General features: G+C 42.5%; 2 protein-coding genes across 3 annotated transcripts in view; one reads left to right on the top strand and one right to left on the bottom strand.

Moving 5' to 3' along the window:
* Positions 1 to 242: 242 nt before the first annotated feature.
* On the bottom strand, positions 243 to 15,269 carry BTD (biotinidase). Its single transcript, XM_081882179.1, has 4 exons — positions 15,130 to 15,269; positions 5,168 to 5,393; positions 3,492 to 3,641; positions 243 to 1,475 (listed from the first exon to the last, which is right to left on the bottom strand). The coding sequence occupies exons 2-4, from the start codon at positions 5,387 to 5,389 to the stop codon at positions 282 to 284; spliced, it is 1,566 nt and encodes a 521-aa protein (XP_081738305.1). The 5' UTR covers positions 5,390 to 5,393; positions 15,130 to 15,269; the 3' UTR covers positions 243 to 281.
* The window catches only part of HACL1 (2-hydroxyacyl-CoA lyase 1), a 27,498-nt gene continuing 22,773 nt past the window's right edge, over positions 15,146 to 19,870 (top strand). For both annotated transcript variants that reach the window (XM_081882124.1, XM_081882123.1), the window contains exons 1-2: positions 15,146 to 15,271; positions 19,192 to 19,296. In XM_081882124.1, the coding sequence (XP_081738250.1) occupies positions 15,200 to 15,271; positions 19,192 to 19,296 (177 nt within the window). In that variant the 5' untranslated portion in view covers positions 15,146 to 15,199. The remainder of the gene's footprint in view (positions 15,272 to 19,191; positions 19,297 to 19,870) is intronic.

The raw sequence follows: 19,870 nt of genomic DNA, 5'->3' as shown, positions 1-19,870 counted from the left end.
ATCTTGGGACTGGAAGATGTGTAAAGGTCACAGCCCAAAATGTATCTGCCTGGGTTTGCATATTGTGTCAATAAAAGGAGGCTCCACAGAGCTGGCCGGCAGCTTGCTTGCAGCTCACCTGTGTGCAGCTCACCTGCATTATCAACTCCTGCCTCATGTCCTTCACTTCATTGATAAAGAACCTTTATGAATTCATGCAACCTAAAATTACTTTTCAGGTGTACACAGTTCAGGTCAAGAACTCCATTGGACAATAATCTTTTATTAAGCAAGCTCCTGAATCATTCATTTTGACACGTGACTTTTGGTTGCACCACATGCTTGTTATAGTCCTTCTCATACCATCGTCCATATAAACCAGCCGTTAATAAGCCAGAAGATGCTCCCTTTTTCTGCATGACATAGTGGTTCTTTTCCCACCCCAGATAGTCTGCAAAGTCCAGAGTAATGCCAGACTTCAGCAAGAGAGGGAAGACAAAAGCAGTGCTGAAATTCCCTTGCAGCTGAAAATCTATCCGTTCAGTAGCCTTTGTGACTTCCTGCCCGCAACTTGTATAGTCAAGGGTGCCGCACTTCACTAATGCACAAGCTTGTACATAGTATGTCCCATGAACTGTATGAAGGCCATCAAATACTCCTAAAGCATAGAGTTCCTTTGATACAGTCAGTCTCTGGTAACTTAAGGAACAGCACAGAGTATTGGAACAGACCTGGATCTCTCCTTCAGCTTCCATTATGGGCATAAAAGTGAAATTGTCATACATCATTTCGCCATGAAATATAGGTGGAGCTTCCTGGGCTCCTTTCTCAGCTTTTTCACAGTAGGCTTCTTGTTCCTCCTTACGACAAATCTGATTGCCCATAGGGAAGTTTGAAAAACTCGTTTGCCTGTTATTGTTGGTTTCATGCCCTGATGTAATAGGGATTTTGGCCACTATAAGCTTGCCTTTATCGTTATCCATGTTATAATAAATGAATGATTCTGATGGTGTGTATATACCACTCCCTGTCATACCCAGGTCAGGACGATGGATATTCGCTGCCAAAAGATTGATGTTGAAAGCAACTGCAAATGCTTGTTGAAATTCGACAGCAGACAGCAGCGGAAGCTGGTTCATCCATGCAGTAGGATACACAGCCTGTTTTAAATTGTGTTCCTTGATAAGCTTCACAGTTGGCTCATAGAACAGGATGTCAAAGCAAGTGAAAACTCCAAATTTGCCTGCAAAAGGCGTATTAAAAACAGTGTAATCTACCTCTGGCGGAGTATCAAAGGCACGTTCAAAATACAGGTTTTGTTTTCGGTATCTGGCTATGAGTGTACCACTGTCACTAAATACTACGTTCGTGTTAAAGTGGTATCTCCCATCTGGTGGGCAGTGGTGATCATTGTGATTGCAGGGCTGCTTGGTTCCTAAGTTTACCACTAAAAACACTTGATTCTTCAGTGCCATACAGCTGAGTCGGTGGAGAACCTAGGGGGCAAAAAAGTAAATACATATTCTGTTGCATCAATAGATATAAGCATTGGGCAGTCCTATTAATTGGCTGTTGGATCAAACACAAATTAAACATGTATACTTGTATATATGATTCCCCCCCCCCCTTTATAATGGTTCCCTATGAAAAGATGTTCAGTGCTTGTGAAAGATATAGTCTTGAACATCTCTACTCAGAAGTAAGTATGCAGAGATGACTGAAGCCTTCAGTGGTCATTTCCTGATTTTGGCAATATGATTTCGGCTTCTCTCCAAAACATTAAATCACTGCGCTGAAACTTCTCTATTCATTAATTATCTCAGAATGCTATTGTTAGAGGGACTGTAATCTTGAGAAATTAAAAGCACTGCATTTTTTTTAGTTAAATAAATTTTGAGTGGTTGACAGATCTAATTTTGGCACCACCGGAAGAGGCAACATCTCTCTCTTTAGGTTGTATTCAGGAAAGCCATTCTGCAAGTGGAACAACTTCCGTTCATGCAATGCAACTTTGGTCTCTCCTTCCCTCACAGAGCCCCCTCTGCATCTGCTCTGGGTCCCCCACCAAGCAGATTTGAGGAGGGAACAGGTGGAAGGGAGAGAGGATGGTCGGCTGCACATGGGGAAGTTGTTCCACTTGTGCAATGACTTCATTGGAATCAACCTTGTGACAGTAGAGACAGTTGTTTTTAAATGTAGGGATTTTTTTAGTAAATGCAAGTTGGAGGAAATCTAAAAAGATTATTAGTTTTTTTTAATTCAACTGATTTTGAAAGAAAATGCAACATTTGGAACACTTCAAAACTGGAAACTTTACAAGATCCTGCATATTCTGTCAGCAATATAATTGACACTGTGACTGTATACAACTCTGTTTACTAGTAAGTCTCGTTTGGTTAGAGCAGGGTGCTGATAATGTCAAGGTCGTGGGTTCGATCCCCATATGGGCCAGCTGCATTGCAGGGGGTTGGACTAGATGATCCTCAGGGTCCCTTCCAACTCTACAATTCTATGACACTGTGGGTTCGATGGGACTTATGCCAAATAAGCATGTGTAGGATTTCAACCTAAGAAAGCTATCTTCCTATCAATTCAGCTTACTCTAGCAGGGCTGAGCGTTCCACAAAAAATCACGTTCTGTGGAGTAAACCAAACCAAACCCATATGTAACATTTGCAGCCATGTGCTTCGTGATCTGTAGGCTATACACATTCTGATCGAATGTACCAACCGTACATTTTGACAGCACCCTGTCACCTGTTTGAAGAAACTGAATCCAGCTCCAGCTCAGGAAGTGATCAACGCTGCCACAGCTGACAGAGTTGTCTGTGATCCTTGTGTAGTGCACCATACAGAATTTCTTCTGCTGCACACAAAAGACCTAAGGCTTGGGTGGAGTCAGGGTAGATTTTCCAGAATAATAACGATCTAAACCACAGATTTCTTGAAAATCATATTAAATTTACTCATAACTGTTGTCTAGCTTAGAATAAGAAAGTTGGGTTTTGTTTTTGTTTTTTTAATGGAAACCTACATATGTAGTTTGAATGTACAAAACATTGTTCTGTTCAGAAACTTTTGTGTTAGCTCCAAATACATTCTAAATCTTCAGGGAAAAACGTGTTATAGCATTTCCATCTTAACTTAGTTGCAGCTCTCTGCAAAAAGTAAGTTTAAATGTGCTTGTGCTTGGTACCTGTAGCAGGTAGGAGATCTATTAACAGCCAAGCATTGTTAAGTGATAGAAATCAGTGGGTGTGCATTTACAGAAATTGGCAGTTTGATTGCATTTACGTTAACCTTAACTTCATACTTGGAGATTGAGATTGAGATTGACTGTAAACAAAAATGCTTTGAGATGCAATGCCAATATTGCATCAGGCAGTGCGACAGAAAGCGCTAGTGAAATTGAGCAGCAAAATATCACTAAGGAACAGAGTGTCACTGTATATATTCCACTAAAGCAAAGAATATCCAGTTTTTTCCAGTGCTGCAACAGTTATAACAGATACCTCTGTGTCATTGAACAAGTATTCTTCTTTGCATGGATTCCATGTCACAGAGTCAGGGTATGGAATGAAATCCAAGTAAGGATAAATAGAAGTCCTGGTGAAGTTGAAGCCCTGAATTCCATCTTCAGGAAAGACAATTATCTGTGCTCCCTGATAGCAAACAAAAATAAAATAAAGACAGCTTTCAGTCAGAATAAAAAAAAGGAAAGGTGCCTTGAAATCTCTTTAAGAGGACTTAATCAAAACACACAAGAACACTGTGTTACTTCCATTTAAATTGTGTGTGTTTTTTTAAAGATAGTTGTAAGACCTTGAACCTACTAAAGGTAAAGGTAAAGGTACCCCTGCCCGTACGGGCCAGGCTTGACAGACTCTAGGGTTGTGCGCTCATCTCACTCTATAGGCCAGGAGCCAGTGCTCTCCGCAGACACTTCCGAGTCACGTGGCCAGCGTGACAAGCTGCATCTGGCGAGCCAGCGCAGCACATGGAACGCTGTTTACCTTCCCGCTGGTAAGCGGTCCCTATTTATCTACTTGCACCGGGGGTGCTTTCGAACTGCTAGGTTGGCAGGTGCTGGGACTGAACGACGGGAGCGTACCCCACCGTGGGGATTCGAACCGCCGACCATGCGATCGACAAGTCCTAGGCGCTGAGGCTTTTACCCACAACGCCACCCGCGTCCCATGAACCTACTACCTTGAACCTACTACAGTACTATGAATTAGAAGCTCATATGTGGCTTTACGGTGGAAATGAGGAAATGGCCACAAAACACTCTCCAGTTTCTTTTTGGCTAAAATCCACAAACTTCTTGCCCAGAAGCAATTTCACCAAAGCTTTGGGGATTTACACCAGAACTGTTTGGAAGTGTGAAATGATTCAACTAGATTGGAAGGAAACATAGCGTTTAGACACAGACAGCTGTATCATATGCAGATTTTAAAGGGGATCCTTGCCTTCTTGAAGCAGTGTGGTGGCTGCTTTAACATGGTGCTAAAGGATCAAAAGCTCTGTGTTTTTGTAACGTATGTCTATTGACTTCAGTAGCAAACACCACACAAGTAACTGTGTGCTGGATTCACTGGGTTAGGGAAACCTTCAATTGCAGGTGCAGGGCATCCAAGAAGGATGTATGTTAGGGGTCCCCAACTTTCTTTAGGCCCGTGTGCCCATTTGGAAATTTGAAACTTGGGGGCACTGCTGCAATAGTCAATATGTAAGTTGCTCAGAAAAGCTGATCAAAAGGCAGAGGTTAGGTCTGAGCCTCAGCTAGCAAACCACCTACTTGCCCCCATAAAGCACAACAAAATGCCCATTTCACAGAAGTAAAATCGGGAAGATACTTCAAAGGTAAGGACCTTCACAGGGGAAAGTATGAGTGCATCCTGTTCAAACCATCACATTCTCAGTCAATCTAAAAATTAAAAAGCTAAGATAAGATGCTGTCTCTTCCACATCCTAGTAGGTTATTCACTAATAGTTTCAAAAGAAAAGCCATTATAGAAGAAAAACACAGGAGCTCTGTGACTCTGGAAGAACTTGCTCAAGATTCTGTTTCATCCAGAACCTCCAATACAGTATACATGCCTACAAAAGCTCCTGTAACAATAAACCAATTAATCTCTTAGGCACATGTTACTTAAAATGTTTGCAAGGTGATTAATTATTGTGGTACCTGTTTAACAGCAGCAATCACTTGCTCTTCGTAAATGTCTAGGTTTCTGTTCATCAGCTGTAATGCAGACCGTCGACTGGTAATAGCTGTTGGATTGGGATTCAGGATGACATGATGTTCGTACACAGCAGCAATGTAATGTCCTCTGTGAACATCTGCGGAGAGAACTTGGAAGCAGACCAGGACGAGCAGGCAGCAGCTGCCCACAGGGATGTCAGCCATGAATCTAAAAGAAAAAAACAACATATTTATGTGGAACATACTTGAGTAAAATCATAGAGTTGGAATGAGGGTTTGCATGTCTTTAGCCCAATGCCCTGCCCAGTGGATGATCTACAATGCAGCTGCAGCATCAGTGACAGATGTCATTGATGTCCAGGACGGTGGTACCTTGGGTTACATACGCTTCAGGTTGCAGACTCCACTAACCCATAAATAGTACCTCAGGTTAAGAACTTTGCTTCAGGATGAGAACAGAAATCATGCTTTGTCGGCGTGGCAACAGCAGGAGGCCCCATTAGCTAAAGTGGTGCTTCAGGTTAAGAACAGTTTCAGGTTAAGAACGGACCTCCAGAACAAATTAAGTACTTAACATGAGGTACCACTGTATCACCTTATATGCCTCTGGTGAAAGAGAACTCTTAAGATTGAGATGAAATCGAAGCCTGAAATTTCCACCCATGGGTTCAGCTCCTGCCCTCTGGAACAACAAATAACATGCTGTCTTTCAGATATTTGTATATTGAAAGCAGTTAGAATTTAATCTTATCCAGCACACATATACACCGTTCTTCTAAGCATTCTTCATCAGACTTAGTTTCCAGATCCTCACCAGGTCACCCTCCAGTCACATTCCAGTTTGCCATTGTCCTTTTTAGAAAGTGGTGCCTGGGATTGGACACGGTACCCCAAACCAACAAGACAAGAAGATGCATTGTAAGCTTCTAATGTCTATTGCTCCTACCATAGTGAACTGAGAGCAGAGTGATGAGATCCACTTGTAATACTCAAACTGGGCATTACAAGTGCTAGATTGCATGCCCCCCTTTTTTTTTTACAGGATGGTCCATAAATATTAGCACCTATTATATAAGGACCCCTGACCGTTAGGTCCAGTCGTGGACGACTCTGGGGTTGCAGCACTCATCTCGCTTTACTGGCTGAGGTAGCCGGCGTACAGCTTCCGGGTCATGTGGCCAGCATGACTAAGCCGCTTCTGGCGAACCAGAGCAGCACATGGAAACGGCGTTTACCTTCCCGCCAGAGCGGTACCTATTTATCTACTTGCACTTTGAGGTGCTTTTGAACTGCTAGGTTGGCAGGAGCAGGGACTGAGCAACGGGAGCTCACCCCATTGCAGGGATTCGAACCGCCAACCTTCTGATTGGCAAGTCCTAGACTCTGTGGTTTAACCCACAGCACCACCCACGTCCCTCTGACCTATTATATACTAATTGATAAAAATGTGAATAAGTCATGTTGGAGCTATTCCGCTTCTGGGAGAGGATAGCACCTACAGTAGATAATTTAACTATCTCTAGGTAAAACTGTCACAAGTGTTAAAGCAAACCCCAACACTGTATATGTTCTGATAAAAGGGCAAAGTTAGAATCATAGAATTGTCGAGTTGGAGGGGACCCTGGGGGTCATCTAGTCCAACCCCCTGCAATGCAGGAATCTTTTGCCCAACATGGGGCTCAAACCCACGGCCCTAAGTCATGCTCTACCAACTGAGCTATCCCAGCAATCACACTTTATTTTGGAAACAGTCCGCCCCTCCTGGAAATGTCCTCTTTTAGTAATTTACTAGCGCATCCTGCCATTTCTTAAGAGACAATTCATTTGCAAAGAGTTTTAAGACAGATCCATTCTACAGCTCCAACTGCTTTTTGATTGGTGGTGTCTATTTAAATGATGCACACTGTGTTTGGGGTGTGCACAGAGGTTTGTAGAGTTCTAATTCTTGCAGCAAGAATTTACAAAAGCAAAGCTTACAAAAATACATTATAATTAATAATAATAATAATAATAAATTTTGTTTATACCCTGCCCTCCCCGGCCAGAGCCAGGCTCAGGGCAGCTAACACCAATAAAATCACAGTAAAAACATAATGGGCAGGGGAACCAATTTAAAATACAGGTTACATAGACTCTGAGATGAAGTGTAAGCTGAATCAGTTTGTGCTTATTTTGAGTAATAAATTCCATTAAAAAAATCCTAGCTGGTATGAAAAGAGGATCCACTGAGCTAAGTATTTTTTTTAAAACTTATATCTTTGAATATTCCAGTAGCTTTTGACCTGCCAGTTTGATTTTGCCCCCTCCCCACCACTGCAAAGTATTATTAATTAATTTTTTTTGGTGGAGGTTTTTAGTTGATGGCCGTGTTTACTCTTTGTTGTTTTATATGTATTACTGGTTTGTTTGTTTTTTAAAAAAAATACTGTATTGTCTTAGTGTTAGCCACTTTGCTTTCTCTTTGAAGACAAAGTGGGATACAATTTAAAACAAATACTGTTGTATCAACACTTACCCTGTCAAATCCAATACTGTATAGAATGTACAAAATGCAGTTCTACAAGTTGGAAATCTGCACCAACTCACAATACAGTTGCTAAATCACCATTATGTTACTAGAAGCGTTTGCCTTGTTACTGTACAACAAATAATTTCAGGCTAATGCCAAAATTATAATGGACCTAGCTTGTTTTGAACATTAAAATATGTTCCAGCAACATAACTTTGCTGACTCCCAAGGTGGCAGGTTATTTGGCACCCAGCAAGTAAAGTCTAAAGCACCGTCATCTCTGAAGACAATTAATGTGACACATTCTGCAAAAGATGTTGAGGGTTCTGGACATGAGGTTGCTGACACCAGCTTTTCCTGACAAGCCCCAAAATGGAGGCTGGGAGGCTGGGAGCGAATGAAAAGTACTGTATGCAGTAGTCAGCATTACTTATACTGCAATGTGCAAAAGATGTTCCTTGAGCAATGAGACAGTTCCTTGTAGAACGAACAAGGCCTGAAGCAGTAGCCTGGTGAGGATTATTAAGAGGATCTGTCAAACAAGTTGGAGAGGCAGAGGTCAGCTTCAAGATGTGCTTGGAGAGACCGACAGTCTTGACCCATTTCATTCTCATTTTAGGCTCCAGTTTGGGACCAGATCAGCCTTGGTCACCTTGACTCCCTAGTGTCAAATCTCAGATCCCGAATGCCTCCATTTTGGAACGTTTTGGCTCCTGAACGCCAAAACCCCAGAAGTAAATGCTCCGTTTTTTAAATGTTTTTCAGAAGCCGGACATCCAACACGGCTTCTGCTTGAGTGCAGGAAGCTCCTGTACCCAATCGGAAGCTGCGCCTCGGTTGTCGAACATTTCAGAAGCCAAACGGGCTTCCAGAATGGATTACGTTTGACAACCAAGGTTTGACTGTACAGGGTTTTTCTTTCTCCATCCAGAACTCAGTTCTGGCACTTCTCAGATGGACACCATTGCCATTATAAGAGAACAAGGGAGGCTTTCCTGGTGAGCTCCTCTTTTTCTACAAAAATAGCACTGAGTCATTACATCCTCCAGGAAAGAAACATCGGGAGCACGACCTGGTTGATTTTCTGGGCCCTCTAAACAGTTTTGGATAATGTTAACCATGGTTCCAGAAGATGGCAATGTTTGACTACATGACTGTTCATTCATGGGGTCCTTCAAAGTTCCAACTTGGGTTGGAGGAGGGGAGATCTCCCCTTCCCACACCATCTTCAGTCACTTTGGGAGGAGGAGGAAAGATGGCAGCTCTCTCCTCTGGCCTTCCTCTGGAGTTCATAGCCTTTGTGGAGGCTGGTGAGGGCTTCGACCAGCTGAAGGAGGAGGATGAACAAGAGGAGGTTGTGACTGAACTGCAGCTAGAAGAGGACGGTGCGTTCTAGTCACCTAAAACCAGGCACCACCTTCGCAAATGGGAGCAGATCCACTCGCCCCAGCAGAAAATGTGCTTGGAATATTGGCATTCTCGCAAGGCAAGGGAGTCCTTTGAGTGTGTGTGTGTCACACCTTGTCTTTAAAAGCTTGGCAATAGGGGTGTGGGAACTTCTTGGGACACCTTTGTTGCTTCTGAACTTCTTGCTCCTGAACTCCTGAATTGTGCTGCTGAGCTTGTGCTATTACTTGCCTGAATTAATATCTCTTTCTCATAAGCAAGAGCCTCTGGCTGCATGCGTTGGACAATAGCCAGGACAGTGCCCACCGTTAAAAGCACCAATCATTCATGCATTTCTGTTTGAGAAATTATGTCGGTTATCAGATTCTGTACGAGAGTTGGAAAGCTGAGAGCGTCAGTTGCCTCGGGAAGCCAGCAGTCAGTCACTGCAAAATGGATAGATATAAACAGTGTGCATTTGGCACAGTCCATCAAGCTGTTTTGCAGCCCCTTTCATGTCAATAGAGTTAGCTCAAACACCATTGACACAAATGGAGGTTAAGTGGCAGCTGCAGTGGTGGCTGCTTGTACCGAAAAGGTTATAGTGTTTAGCATAGAGAGTCATGTCAAAATTTCAAGGGCAAAAAATAACTGGAAAAGAATAAATATGTTGTAACCAAGATTCAATTTAAAAGGGATCCAAAAAGCTTTATGTTAGCAAAGGCAAAACGTTTTGATACATGAATATTGACAAACTAAGTAATAAAGTTTTGCCTTACAAAAGAGAGCTGTAAAGATAGCAGCACATCAGTACACCCAAGTCAAACTGAAATGCCCTTTTAAAAAAACAATCGGTCCAGAAAAACATTTTATCAATGCATGTCATTGTGCTTTGTTGTTCTTTACCAGGTGTCAGCAAACTTTTTCAGCAGGGGGTGGTGCACTGTCCCTCAGACCTTTTGGGGGGCCGAACTGTACTTTTGGGAGGAAAATAAATGAAGGAATTCCTATGCCCCACAAATAACCCAGAGATGCATTTTAAATAAAAGCACACATTCTACTCATGTAAAAACACTCTGATTCCCAAACTGTCTGTGGGCCGGATTTAGAAGGCGATTGGGCCAGATGTGGCCCCCGGGCCTTAGTTTGCCTACCCATGTTCTTTACTATTGAACTATGTTCAACTCCATCAACTTTTACCACTGAAGCATGGGAAATCCTGGAATATAATTCTAAAACGGATTTGGGAAGTGAACTAAAACCTGGTGCTATTACTAGCATTTGGCCCTTGGAAGTTTTTCAGTTATACAAAAATACAAATGACCCTGCGTAAGATCAAAGGCACGGACGAACACCCAACATCCAATCCTGCAGGATAATGTTATGTTGCGTGCAAAAAAGTAATACAGAAATGGACGTGTGTGTGTTGCTAAGTTAACACCCATGGATGTAGCAGTATTCCTTTCATCAGCTTTGCATTTGTTTGCTTGCATTAGCAGATAAGAAAAATGAAGCTGATTTTTAGGGATGGGAAAGCATATATTCCTGTATGGTCCTCTTATATGCAACTCCACTGAAAAAAAGTATTGTGGAGGATACAGAAATGTGGGAGATTTGCAGCCAAACCTAACAAAGATAGTTAGAACATGAAGGGTTTAAGGATCAGTTAAGGCTCAGTGAAGGGGACAAGGTAAGACTTGTTTCCTGTTCTTTTCTCTGCCCACCCCTGCGCTCTCTCTCAGCATTGCAAACAAGGCAGCAAATGTATCTGAAGCTGTCTTTGCTGAATTTCTACCCAAGAACATTTACCTGGATTTTATTTGCTGCTAAGGACAATGCATGCCTGTAAGTAAAATATATTTTAAACTTACTTTAGTGTATGATCTGTTTCTTTGCACCAGGATTAAAAGGAAGCCAGCTGCCTCAAGTAGCTAGAATGTTTTAAAAGGCTTAAAAGCCTGTTCCTAGGCTTCACTAAATCTGTCTAATGATGGGATTTAAACTCTGCTACTGGAACTACTTATTTGCAAGCCCTGCATTTTGAAGAACCGGCACAAGCCATTTTTCTTTTGTTTGCTAGCTGATACATGTGGGTCTGTAGAGGATTAAATATAATTAATATATCCTCTTAGCAATACCCACTTCAACCTCCATGTGGGATGGGCAAATGGTTCCCTTTTGGACTACTATAAAGCAATGGATATTGTTATCCCTGCAATAATACCAGTGCCCATTCTCCAGCTATTGGGGTCATATTCTTTTCCAAGCAAAATTACAAGAGCAGACCAAATACAAAACAACTCTGGTCTTTTGTGTCTGACAAAGGCCAGATCCAGATTATCTAGATTCTAGAGCAGGATAGTTCAGCCTCTGTAACAGTGGTGAATAGCTGGAGCTTTGCCAATTGCATATTAAACATGTCTGACAAAGGACCAGGCATCTGGCCATTTTGGCTTCTAATAATGTGATGTCGCTGATGGGTAATAATATGAAATCTTTTTCTGTTTGAGCTAAAATCTGATTCTACTCTTACTTTAGGACCTGGTGAAGTCACATGATTAAAAAACCAAAACTTTAAAAACCAATGTGATAAAATTCTGTTAAGAGTGATTTTGTAAAATAAGTGATCTCCTAGTGGCGTTGACGTATCAGAAACACAAATGTACAAATCCGCCCTAAGACTGGGCATGTTCCTCTTATCCTGTGACAAAACATTCTGCATGAGAACACAAAAAACAAAGAAGACTGTGTTCTTGTTCACAGACAAACTGTAAATGGTAAATGGCTTCTCATTCTGAAGCCAACTCCCAACGGGAAACCGAAATGAGCTTTGCCTGCGCTCCAGGAATGAAAACTAGTTCTCCTTAAACTCCTTCCTCTCCCCCTGCATGCAGCCCACACATGCCCTTTAGAGGGTCTCCAACCACTTACTTTCTAACTAGACTGCAGTCTGAGGTTACTAGAAACAAATGCTTGTAATAAAACATTTTTGTACTCATTCCCTCTGCAAAGTTCTGTACTACAGAAGTAACACAGAATACTTGTCTCCTGAGATCTTCAAGAAAAGCTTCTTTTAATGCCCCTATCATTTGAAGTGTATATTGGGGGAAAGAGCCTACTTGATGGTGGCACCCCATAATGAAATGCTCTCCCCAGGGAGGCTTGCCTGACACCGATCTTGATGTCACTTAAATACCAAGCAAATACCTTCTTGTTTTACCAGATTCTTTAATCAGCAATACATTTATTTTATGTTGCTTGGTTTGGTTTTTAATTCCTCCGGCTGCTTATATATTTTGGTGTTTTACTGTTTCTGTTTTAATGTGTTTCACTGTCTTTTTAACTTTTTGTAAGCTGCCCTGAGAACCTGAGGGGAGCTTAGGCCATAAGCCTTAGAACCTTCTGACACAAATCGATCAACATACATACATACCGGTACATACATGCATGAACAGGCTGGGATCCGAATCCCTTATTTAAGCACACCAGGGTCTCTTTTCTTTGATCTGCAGACTCGCACACAATATTATAAGCAGCTTTCAAAAGTCCCTTCAGTTTCAAAGGGTTTTGCCACATGGTTATTATTCAATAAAAAGAAGCCTAAAACCCCTTGGACACGCAGAACCAGTGCTTTTTTTCTGGGGGAACGCAGGGGTACACATATCCCTAAACCATAGCTGTCAAGTGTCCCTTATTTGAAGGGACAGTCCCTTATTCCAGTGCCATGTCCTGCTGCTGTCCCTTATTGATGGATGTCCCTTAAATGTCCCTTAAATGATGTCCCTTAAATTTCAAAGGAAGCAGCTCCTCTCCCTCCCTCCCTGCCGGCCAGGGAGGAGGGAGGCTCCAACTGTGTTGCTTGGCTGTGTTGCTTACCCAATAAGAAGTCTAAGAACGACTGGGGGGTGGAGCTTGCATGCCTTGTGTGTGGCTAGCTAATGCAAGCTGAGGAGGTTTTTGAATGCTGGAAGCCATTTTGTTGCACGTGCTGCTGCAAACTTTGCAGTGCAAAGCCAGGCTGGGGAGCCATCTTAAGTTGAGAATGCATAGGCCTTGTGGTGCATGTGATTCAGATTCTATTCAGTTGAACCTCTGATTACAAAGTTGGTTGGACAGTGTTCTCGAAGCTACCCAGCATGAGTTTGACCAGACTGCAGGAGGACAGGAAGACTGGAGTGCCTGGAAAAAGTGAGGCTGCAGGTCCCTTATTTTGGCTGCTGGTCCCTTATTTTCAAATCTGTAAGTTGACAGCTATGCCCTAAACATTTTGTGAATCTAAGTTTGGCCTCATTGAGGGGCAGTATTTCAATATGAACAGGGAAATGAGAGTATCCCTAAACATTTTTTTTTCTAGGAAAAAAGCACTGTGCAGATATAAAAATGTGTTCCTATGAATCCCAGGCATCATATTCTACAACACGGCCTTGGAAAATGGCAGTGCTACCTATCTATACCACACCCATGCATTTATTCATGATTGCTACATAATTTTCATAATGCAGAACAGACAAAAACAGAATGCTACACCTTGAAATGTACTGAAATAATAGACTGGCTTCTCCAGTTTTTAAGTGTCGTCATATCTAGAACTAATTTGCAAGAAAGTTGTGAGAGCTTCGTGGGGAAACTTCAGTTTCTCACATTCTCTGGCTGCTGGTGCAGCTGTTGAAAGACAAGATACAGATGGAGAAGATGTAATTCTTATCACTAGGAATCTTACACAGTTGTTTAGATAGATAGCTTGCCCATTTAAAATATCCCTTTTCAAGTCAAGTTTTTTTAATTAAAATAAGAAAAGCTGTAGTTCAAGAATAGACCATGTGCATGCAGAAGGTCCAAGTTTCAACCACTGACATCTCCAGGTAGGGCTAGCTGGAAGATCCACCTGTCTGAAATCCTGGAGAACTGCTTGCTGTCAGTCAGTGTAGACAGCACTAAACTAGAAGGACCCAATGGTCTAATTTGGGATTATTCAGCTTCCTATGTTAAAAACGGTACCAAGTTTAACAAAGAGGCACCTGATAATATAATTATTTCCACACAAAAAATTTAAAAATCCAGCTTTTTGAGGTCAGGCGGCTTCTCAAAGCAATTTGCTGTAGCATTAAAACATTTATTAAAAAAAACCCAAACCCATTCGATAAAAACCTGCAATGGAGAAAACATCTATAAAAGCTAAATAAAAACTTGAAATTGATAAGAGCAAGGAGTGCAGTCCCCCTTCTCCACTACAAAGCGCAACATGTGTGTTGTTATAGGGCTGGGAAAACATCCCGAGTTGCTGCTAATTTTTCACAGCAGACACATTACACAACTACGGTATATAGCACAGGAACACCCATTAAAGCCATTAACTTCTTATCCTTTTGCTGCCGGTGAAGACCTTCTTCTTCCAACAGGTTTTGGGGACCTGGCTGCTTTTAATGAGGGGGCTGGTGTTTCTGTTTATTGTCTTATGTTTTAATAGCATGCATGTGCATATAGATATAGATATAGATATAGATATAGATATAGATATATATATATATATATATATATATATATATATATATATATATATATATATATATACACACACACGCGCGCGCGCGCGCGTATGTGTGTATATATATGCGCATATATACGCGCGCGCACACACATACACACACACACATATACACACACACACATATTACAGTTCTATGAATGTTTTTTTAAAACGATTGTTTTTATTTGTTCTTATTTTATCTGCAATCCGCCTCGACTCCCTGTCAGGTAAATAAGCAAAAAACCTCAGCCACGCACCTGCCTTCCGTGTTCCCAATTTGCGGGCTCGGATTGGCTAAGCAAGAGGCCAATCGAGAGCCTTTCTTGGTAGCGTTCCACCCCCACTCCCCCCGCCCAACCCTTCTCCATCAGAGTGCGGGCTGGTTTGAGGCGGGCTGCTCCAACGACTCCGCCCATTTAACGTCCCCCACCTATTAGCTAGGCTCGAAGCCTTTTCCTATTGAACAGCGGCGCGCGTCAATCACGCGGTTAGCGCTTCCCTCATTGGCCGATGGAGCCGTACCTCAGCGTGGTTTAAAGGTAGCCTGCAGTTTGTCTCTCCCTTTCCTCGGGAAAAGACGGTTGTGGAAGCGATGGCTCCGGCAGGGCAGGAAGAAGAATGTGTCAGCGGGGCTCAGGTCATCGCGGAAGCGCTGAAGATGCAAGTAAGAAACGCTCTTGGGTGACCCTTGAACCCCGGCAGCCAACCCGGAAATATTACGTGTTTCCTACGGAGAGCGGGAAGGAGCATTTCTTTCGAAAAAGCGTAGTTTTACGTGAAGGGTTCTAGTCCCTGTCGAGGACGTGTAGCCCAAGATGTATCTGAAGGCAATCCTGTTTAGGGAAGTTTTTAATGTTTTATCGTGATTTTCATAAAATATTCTTTTGGGAGCAGCCCAGAGTGGCCGGGGTATAAATAAATTATTATTATTTCCCAATATGCAGTGCCAAAATATAAGATATAAAACAAAACCTACCTACAGCAACAGTGTTTTGTGTTGTGTAGGCTCCTATTTGTTATGTGCAAATGGCTTTAGATACCTATTAGGTCCATAAATTGCCATACAGCATATATTCAACCTGAAAAAGAGTGCCAATTTGTTGACAAAGGACAGCTGGACATAAAAAGGACCCCATTACCTTCAGTAGCTTAGCGCCTCATCAATGGGGGAACGAAACAGCAACAGGAGAGCCCCAGGCTTGGTCGTGGATGGTTTAAAATTTCAACAAGTCTTCTTGCTCTCGTTTTTTAAGGAGCTGTTACTACTCTCACCTGCTTCTTGGTTCTCAGCAGGTACCTGTCGAGCTGCTGTGCTGCCTGCAGTGTAGGCTGTGTAGGTTTGGCTCTCGTTACACAAGAAGGTGGAGGGAGGATAAAAAGAATTAGTTAATCCTGGAAGGCATCCAGGATTAGTGGACTTAGGTGAAAGATCACAGCATGCCAGGAGAAGCAATAGCAGAGTGGCAAAGAGCACGAGACGCCCCATGTCTGCCTGCCCTTTCGCCTCCAGTTGAAAAGGTTCTTGTAGGCGGAGATGGGGCATAGATCCCTGCCTGGAAACTCCTGGATGAAGCATTGTAGACAATATTAGGCAAGACAAAACCTTTTGACCTGGTATGAAGCAGCTTCTTTTTTAATTTTTTCTTTGGATAAAGTAATAATCATAAATAATAAGAATAAAAATGTGCATCCCACCACTGAGACTATTTCATTGTAACTATCCAACCTCCCAAAATTTCAGCACCTCCTGTGATGGATTGACCCATTTCCATTTTAACAGTACAAATTCTACAAACACCCTCCGTATGTCCTTAGAACAGGCTTCCTCAACCTCCGCCCTCCAGATATTTTGAGACTACAATTCCTATCATCCCTGACCACTGGTCCTGCTAGCTAGGGATCATGGGAGTTGTAGGCCAAAAACATCCAGAGGGCCGAGGTTGAGGAGGCCAGCCTTAGAATAATTTCTCCTGCATATTCCTCATCTTACCTTAATGGCACGTTAATTTATCGTTAATAGCTATATCCCGCACCTCTTTATACCATTCTATTTTATATCCCGCTTGTCCCTTCCACTTCCTAGCTATAACAATTCATGCAATAATATTCCCACATCATCAAAGACCCAGTAATCAACCATTAACTAAAGCTTGAGTAAAATCAAATTATAAATGATGTTCCAGATAATGCTTCAAAAAAGAAGACATTTTTGTTAACAAGGCTTCCCTCTTATGCCTGTTGGTAGAAAGGCCGTTGCTTAATAAGTTAATCATTATACGCAATCGCTTCAGCAGAATAAGTTCCCTTAGCTCAGAGTTTATTGTCCTTTGAAAGTATCACATTGTCAGCAACCTGGGCATGCATGTGTAACTGCTTTCAGCGAACTGTGCTTTAGCTGACTTGGCTTCCTTCATATGGCCTTGTCTTCCTTTTGGTGGCCCAGATCACCTGGATGACGTTGTACAAGCCAGAAAGGTACATACTGGCAGTATAAACACTAATATGATATATTGGTATATCATACATAATAGCTGCATTCAGGAAGAATACCAAATTGTGGCTTGGAGCTACACGAGCAAGCTTTGAGAAGCCTTGGGTCCTTTCACAATTTCCTCATAAACCATAATGGCTAAACCTACTTTTTTGTCCACGCAAGGATTCCAAACCAAGATTCACTGTGTGATCACTCAGATGAGCATTTCTTTTGTATAAAGAACATCCATATGCTGATCATCAGCTATGTTGCCTAAATTTCCTGCAACCCCACGTACTGTTTTACTGAAGATGAGAATAATCTACTTCATACAACATCTGGAAAGCTTTTTGTGCTGTTTCCGTAGGAAACTGGGTGGCTGCATGTATTAGCTCAGGGGTTGGCATTTTTTTTTTAGCAGCGGGCCACTCCACTGTCCCTCAGACCTTGTGGCGGGCTAGAGAAGTGGCACGGGGGGAGGGGAGCTGGAAGAAGAGGCGAGGGGGACAAGTAGTTCCCCCCCCAGCCCCAACCACTGCACTTACCTTCCCAGGGGCTGCTGCCACCACCGCCACTGCTGCTTCTGTTCGTGGGTAGGCAGAGCGAGCTCGTCCACTCTGCTCTCTGGCCCACAGGAGACCTAGGCAGTGACAGGAGAAAGAGGCTGAGCAGCGGTGGCTCTACCAATCGAACACCATGCCTGGTTTACCTCATCGTGGCGCTGGGACATCTCTGCCCATCAAACGCCACTGAGGTAAACCAGGTGTGGCGTTTGAGTGGCAGAGCCACTGCCGCTTGGCCTCTGCCTCCCGTCCCCATCGCTGGGAGTCTCGGCTTTGCGGCGGGTTCTGGCTTCCTGGCATGGGCCTGATTTAGGACCCAGGTGGGCCTGATCTGGCCCGGGGGCCGTAGCTTGCCGACCCCTGTTTTAGCTGCTCAAGTGGTGTAGTGGTTAAAAGCGGTAGTCTCGTAATCTGGGGAACCGGGTTCGCGTCTCCGCTCCTCCACATGCAGCTGCTGGGTGACCTTGGGCCAGTCACACTTCTCTGAAGTCTCTCAGCCTCACTCACCTCACAGAGTGTTTGTTGTGGGGGAGGAAGGGAAAGGAGAATGCTAGCCGCTTTGAGACTCCTTCGGGTAGTGATAAAGCGGGATATCAAATCCAAACTCCTCTTCTTCTTCTTCTTCTTCTTCTTCTTCTTCTTCTTCTCAGCTCTCCTTGGTCATGCATTCATACACCAGGAGTAGCTAACATGGTGCATTCCAGATGTTGGACCAACTCCCATCATTCTTGACCACTGCTCATGCTGACTGTGGCTGATGGAAGTCCAACAACAGCTGGAGGGCACCACACTGGCTACGCCTAGTGTAGACACACACACACAATGTGTTAATCAGCCATCATATCCTAGGGTAGCTGTAACAATTCTAGTGATCATGATGTCTCTTTATCCGGGCAACCACATGGGAACACAGTTGTTGTTTACACGTTCCTCATTCACAAACCTTATTTGTCCCCAGTCTTGCATATCTGGGACTGTGTTTGTAGTAAAAAAATGTGTGAACTACCCAGAATGTTCATAAATATACATTTTATTAAAGTACCGTACTTTTCCGTGTATAAGACTATTTTTTTTACTCTAAAATAATGTTAAAAATCTGGGCTCGTCTTATACACGGATAGTATCTCCCCCCATTTTCTTAAATCAGAGTCCCCAAAAAATACATGGGGGCATCTTATAGACGGAAAAATACGGTAATTGTTTCTTCCAAACGATGATCACATGTTTGTTACAATTCCTTATTTTTAGATACATGGAAATGTCTGTTTCAATGTATTTTTGTGAAAAATAAGTATTATTTATAAGCATTTATTGACTGTTGCACTAATAGAACCTTGGGTATATAGTATCATCAATACAGGTATACCAGCTGCAGTGGTCTACACATGGCATTACTAGAAGCCTAGCTTGGTTTGAAGCTGCAAGTATTTAGTTGCAGTTCTAACTTTCTCCTAGAAATATTGACCTTAAACACACAAAAAAACCCTAGTTAGAAGATAAATATTTTGGGGAGACAGCTTAATTTTTTAAAAATTATATTTATTTCAGAACATTGAGTATATGTTTGGCATTGTTGGTGTTCCAGTGATCGAAGTAGCAGTTGCTGCTCAAGCAAGTGGAATTAAATATATTGGAATGCGCAATGAACAAGCTGTAAGTATTTTCAGTAGCCTTGTTTGCTAGCCAGGCCTCGATCTGAGCCTATGCATAATCTGAAAATGAGAATGGTGCGCAGTACTCAGTAACATATAGTCTTTCACCAATGCTTTTTATATGTGGTTGTGGAAGCTGCAGTCTGTTACAGGAAACCCAGCATAGGGTGGGACAGAGGGCTTCTTAACATTTTCCTTGTCTTGCATCCTACCCCCCAACAAAATATTGCATCTTAGTTGCTTCCCCCAAGGGAAAAATACTGTCATTTGATCCTAATAGTCCCCCCCCCCAATGAGTATGAATGTAACGACTCTGGTGGGATATACTCTGAGAAGTATGATGTGACCACAGATTTACTGACCACTCTGAACTGATCTCATGGCTTACCACCTCTGTTTCCAAAATGCAATTGATTGCCTTTGTGCTACAAATATTCTCGATTACAAAAAAAAGTGTGGCATATAATATTTATACACACACACACACACACGTATACAGAGAGAGAGAAATTACTGTATTTTTCCTTGTATAAGACTAGGTTTTTTTACCAAAAAATAAGGTTTAAAATTGGGGC

This window comes from Podarcis erhardii (genome assembly GCF_964252035.2).
Source record: "Podarcis erhardii genome assembly, chromosome: 12".
Taxonomy (NCBI): Eukaryota; Metazoa; Chordata; class Lepidosauria; order Squamata; family Lacertidae; genus Podarcis; species Podarcis erhardii.
Note: the sequence above shows the minus strand (reverse complement) of the source record. Positions and strands in the feature narration are given on the sequence as shown.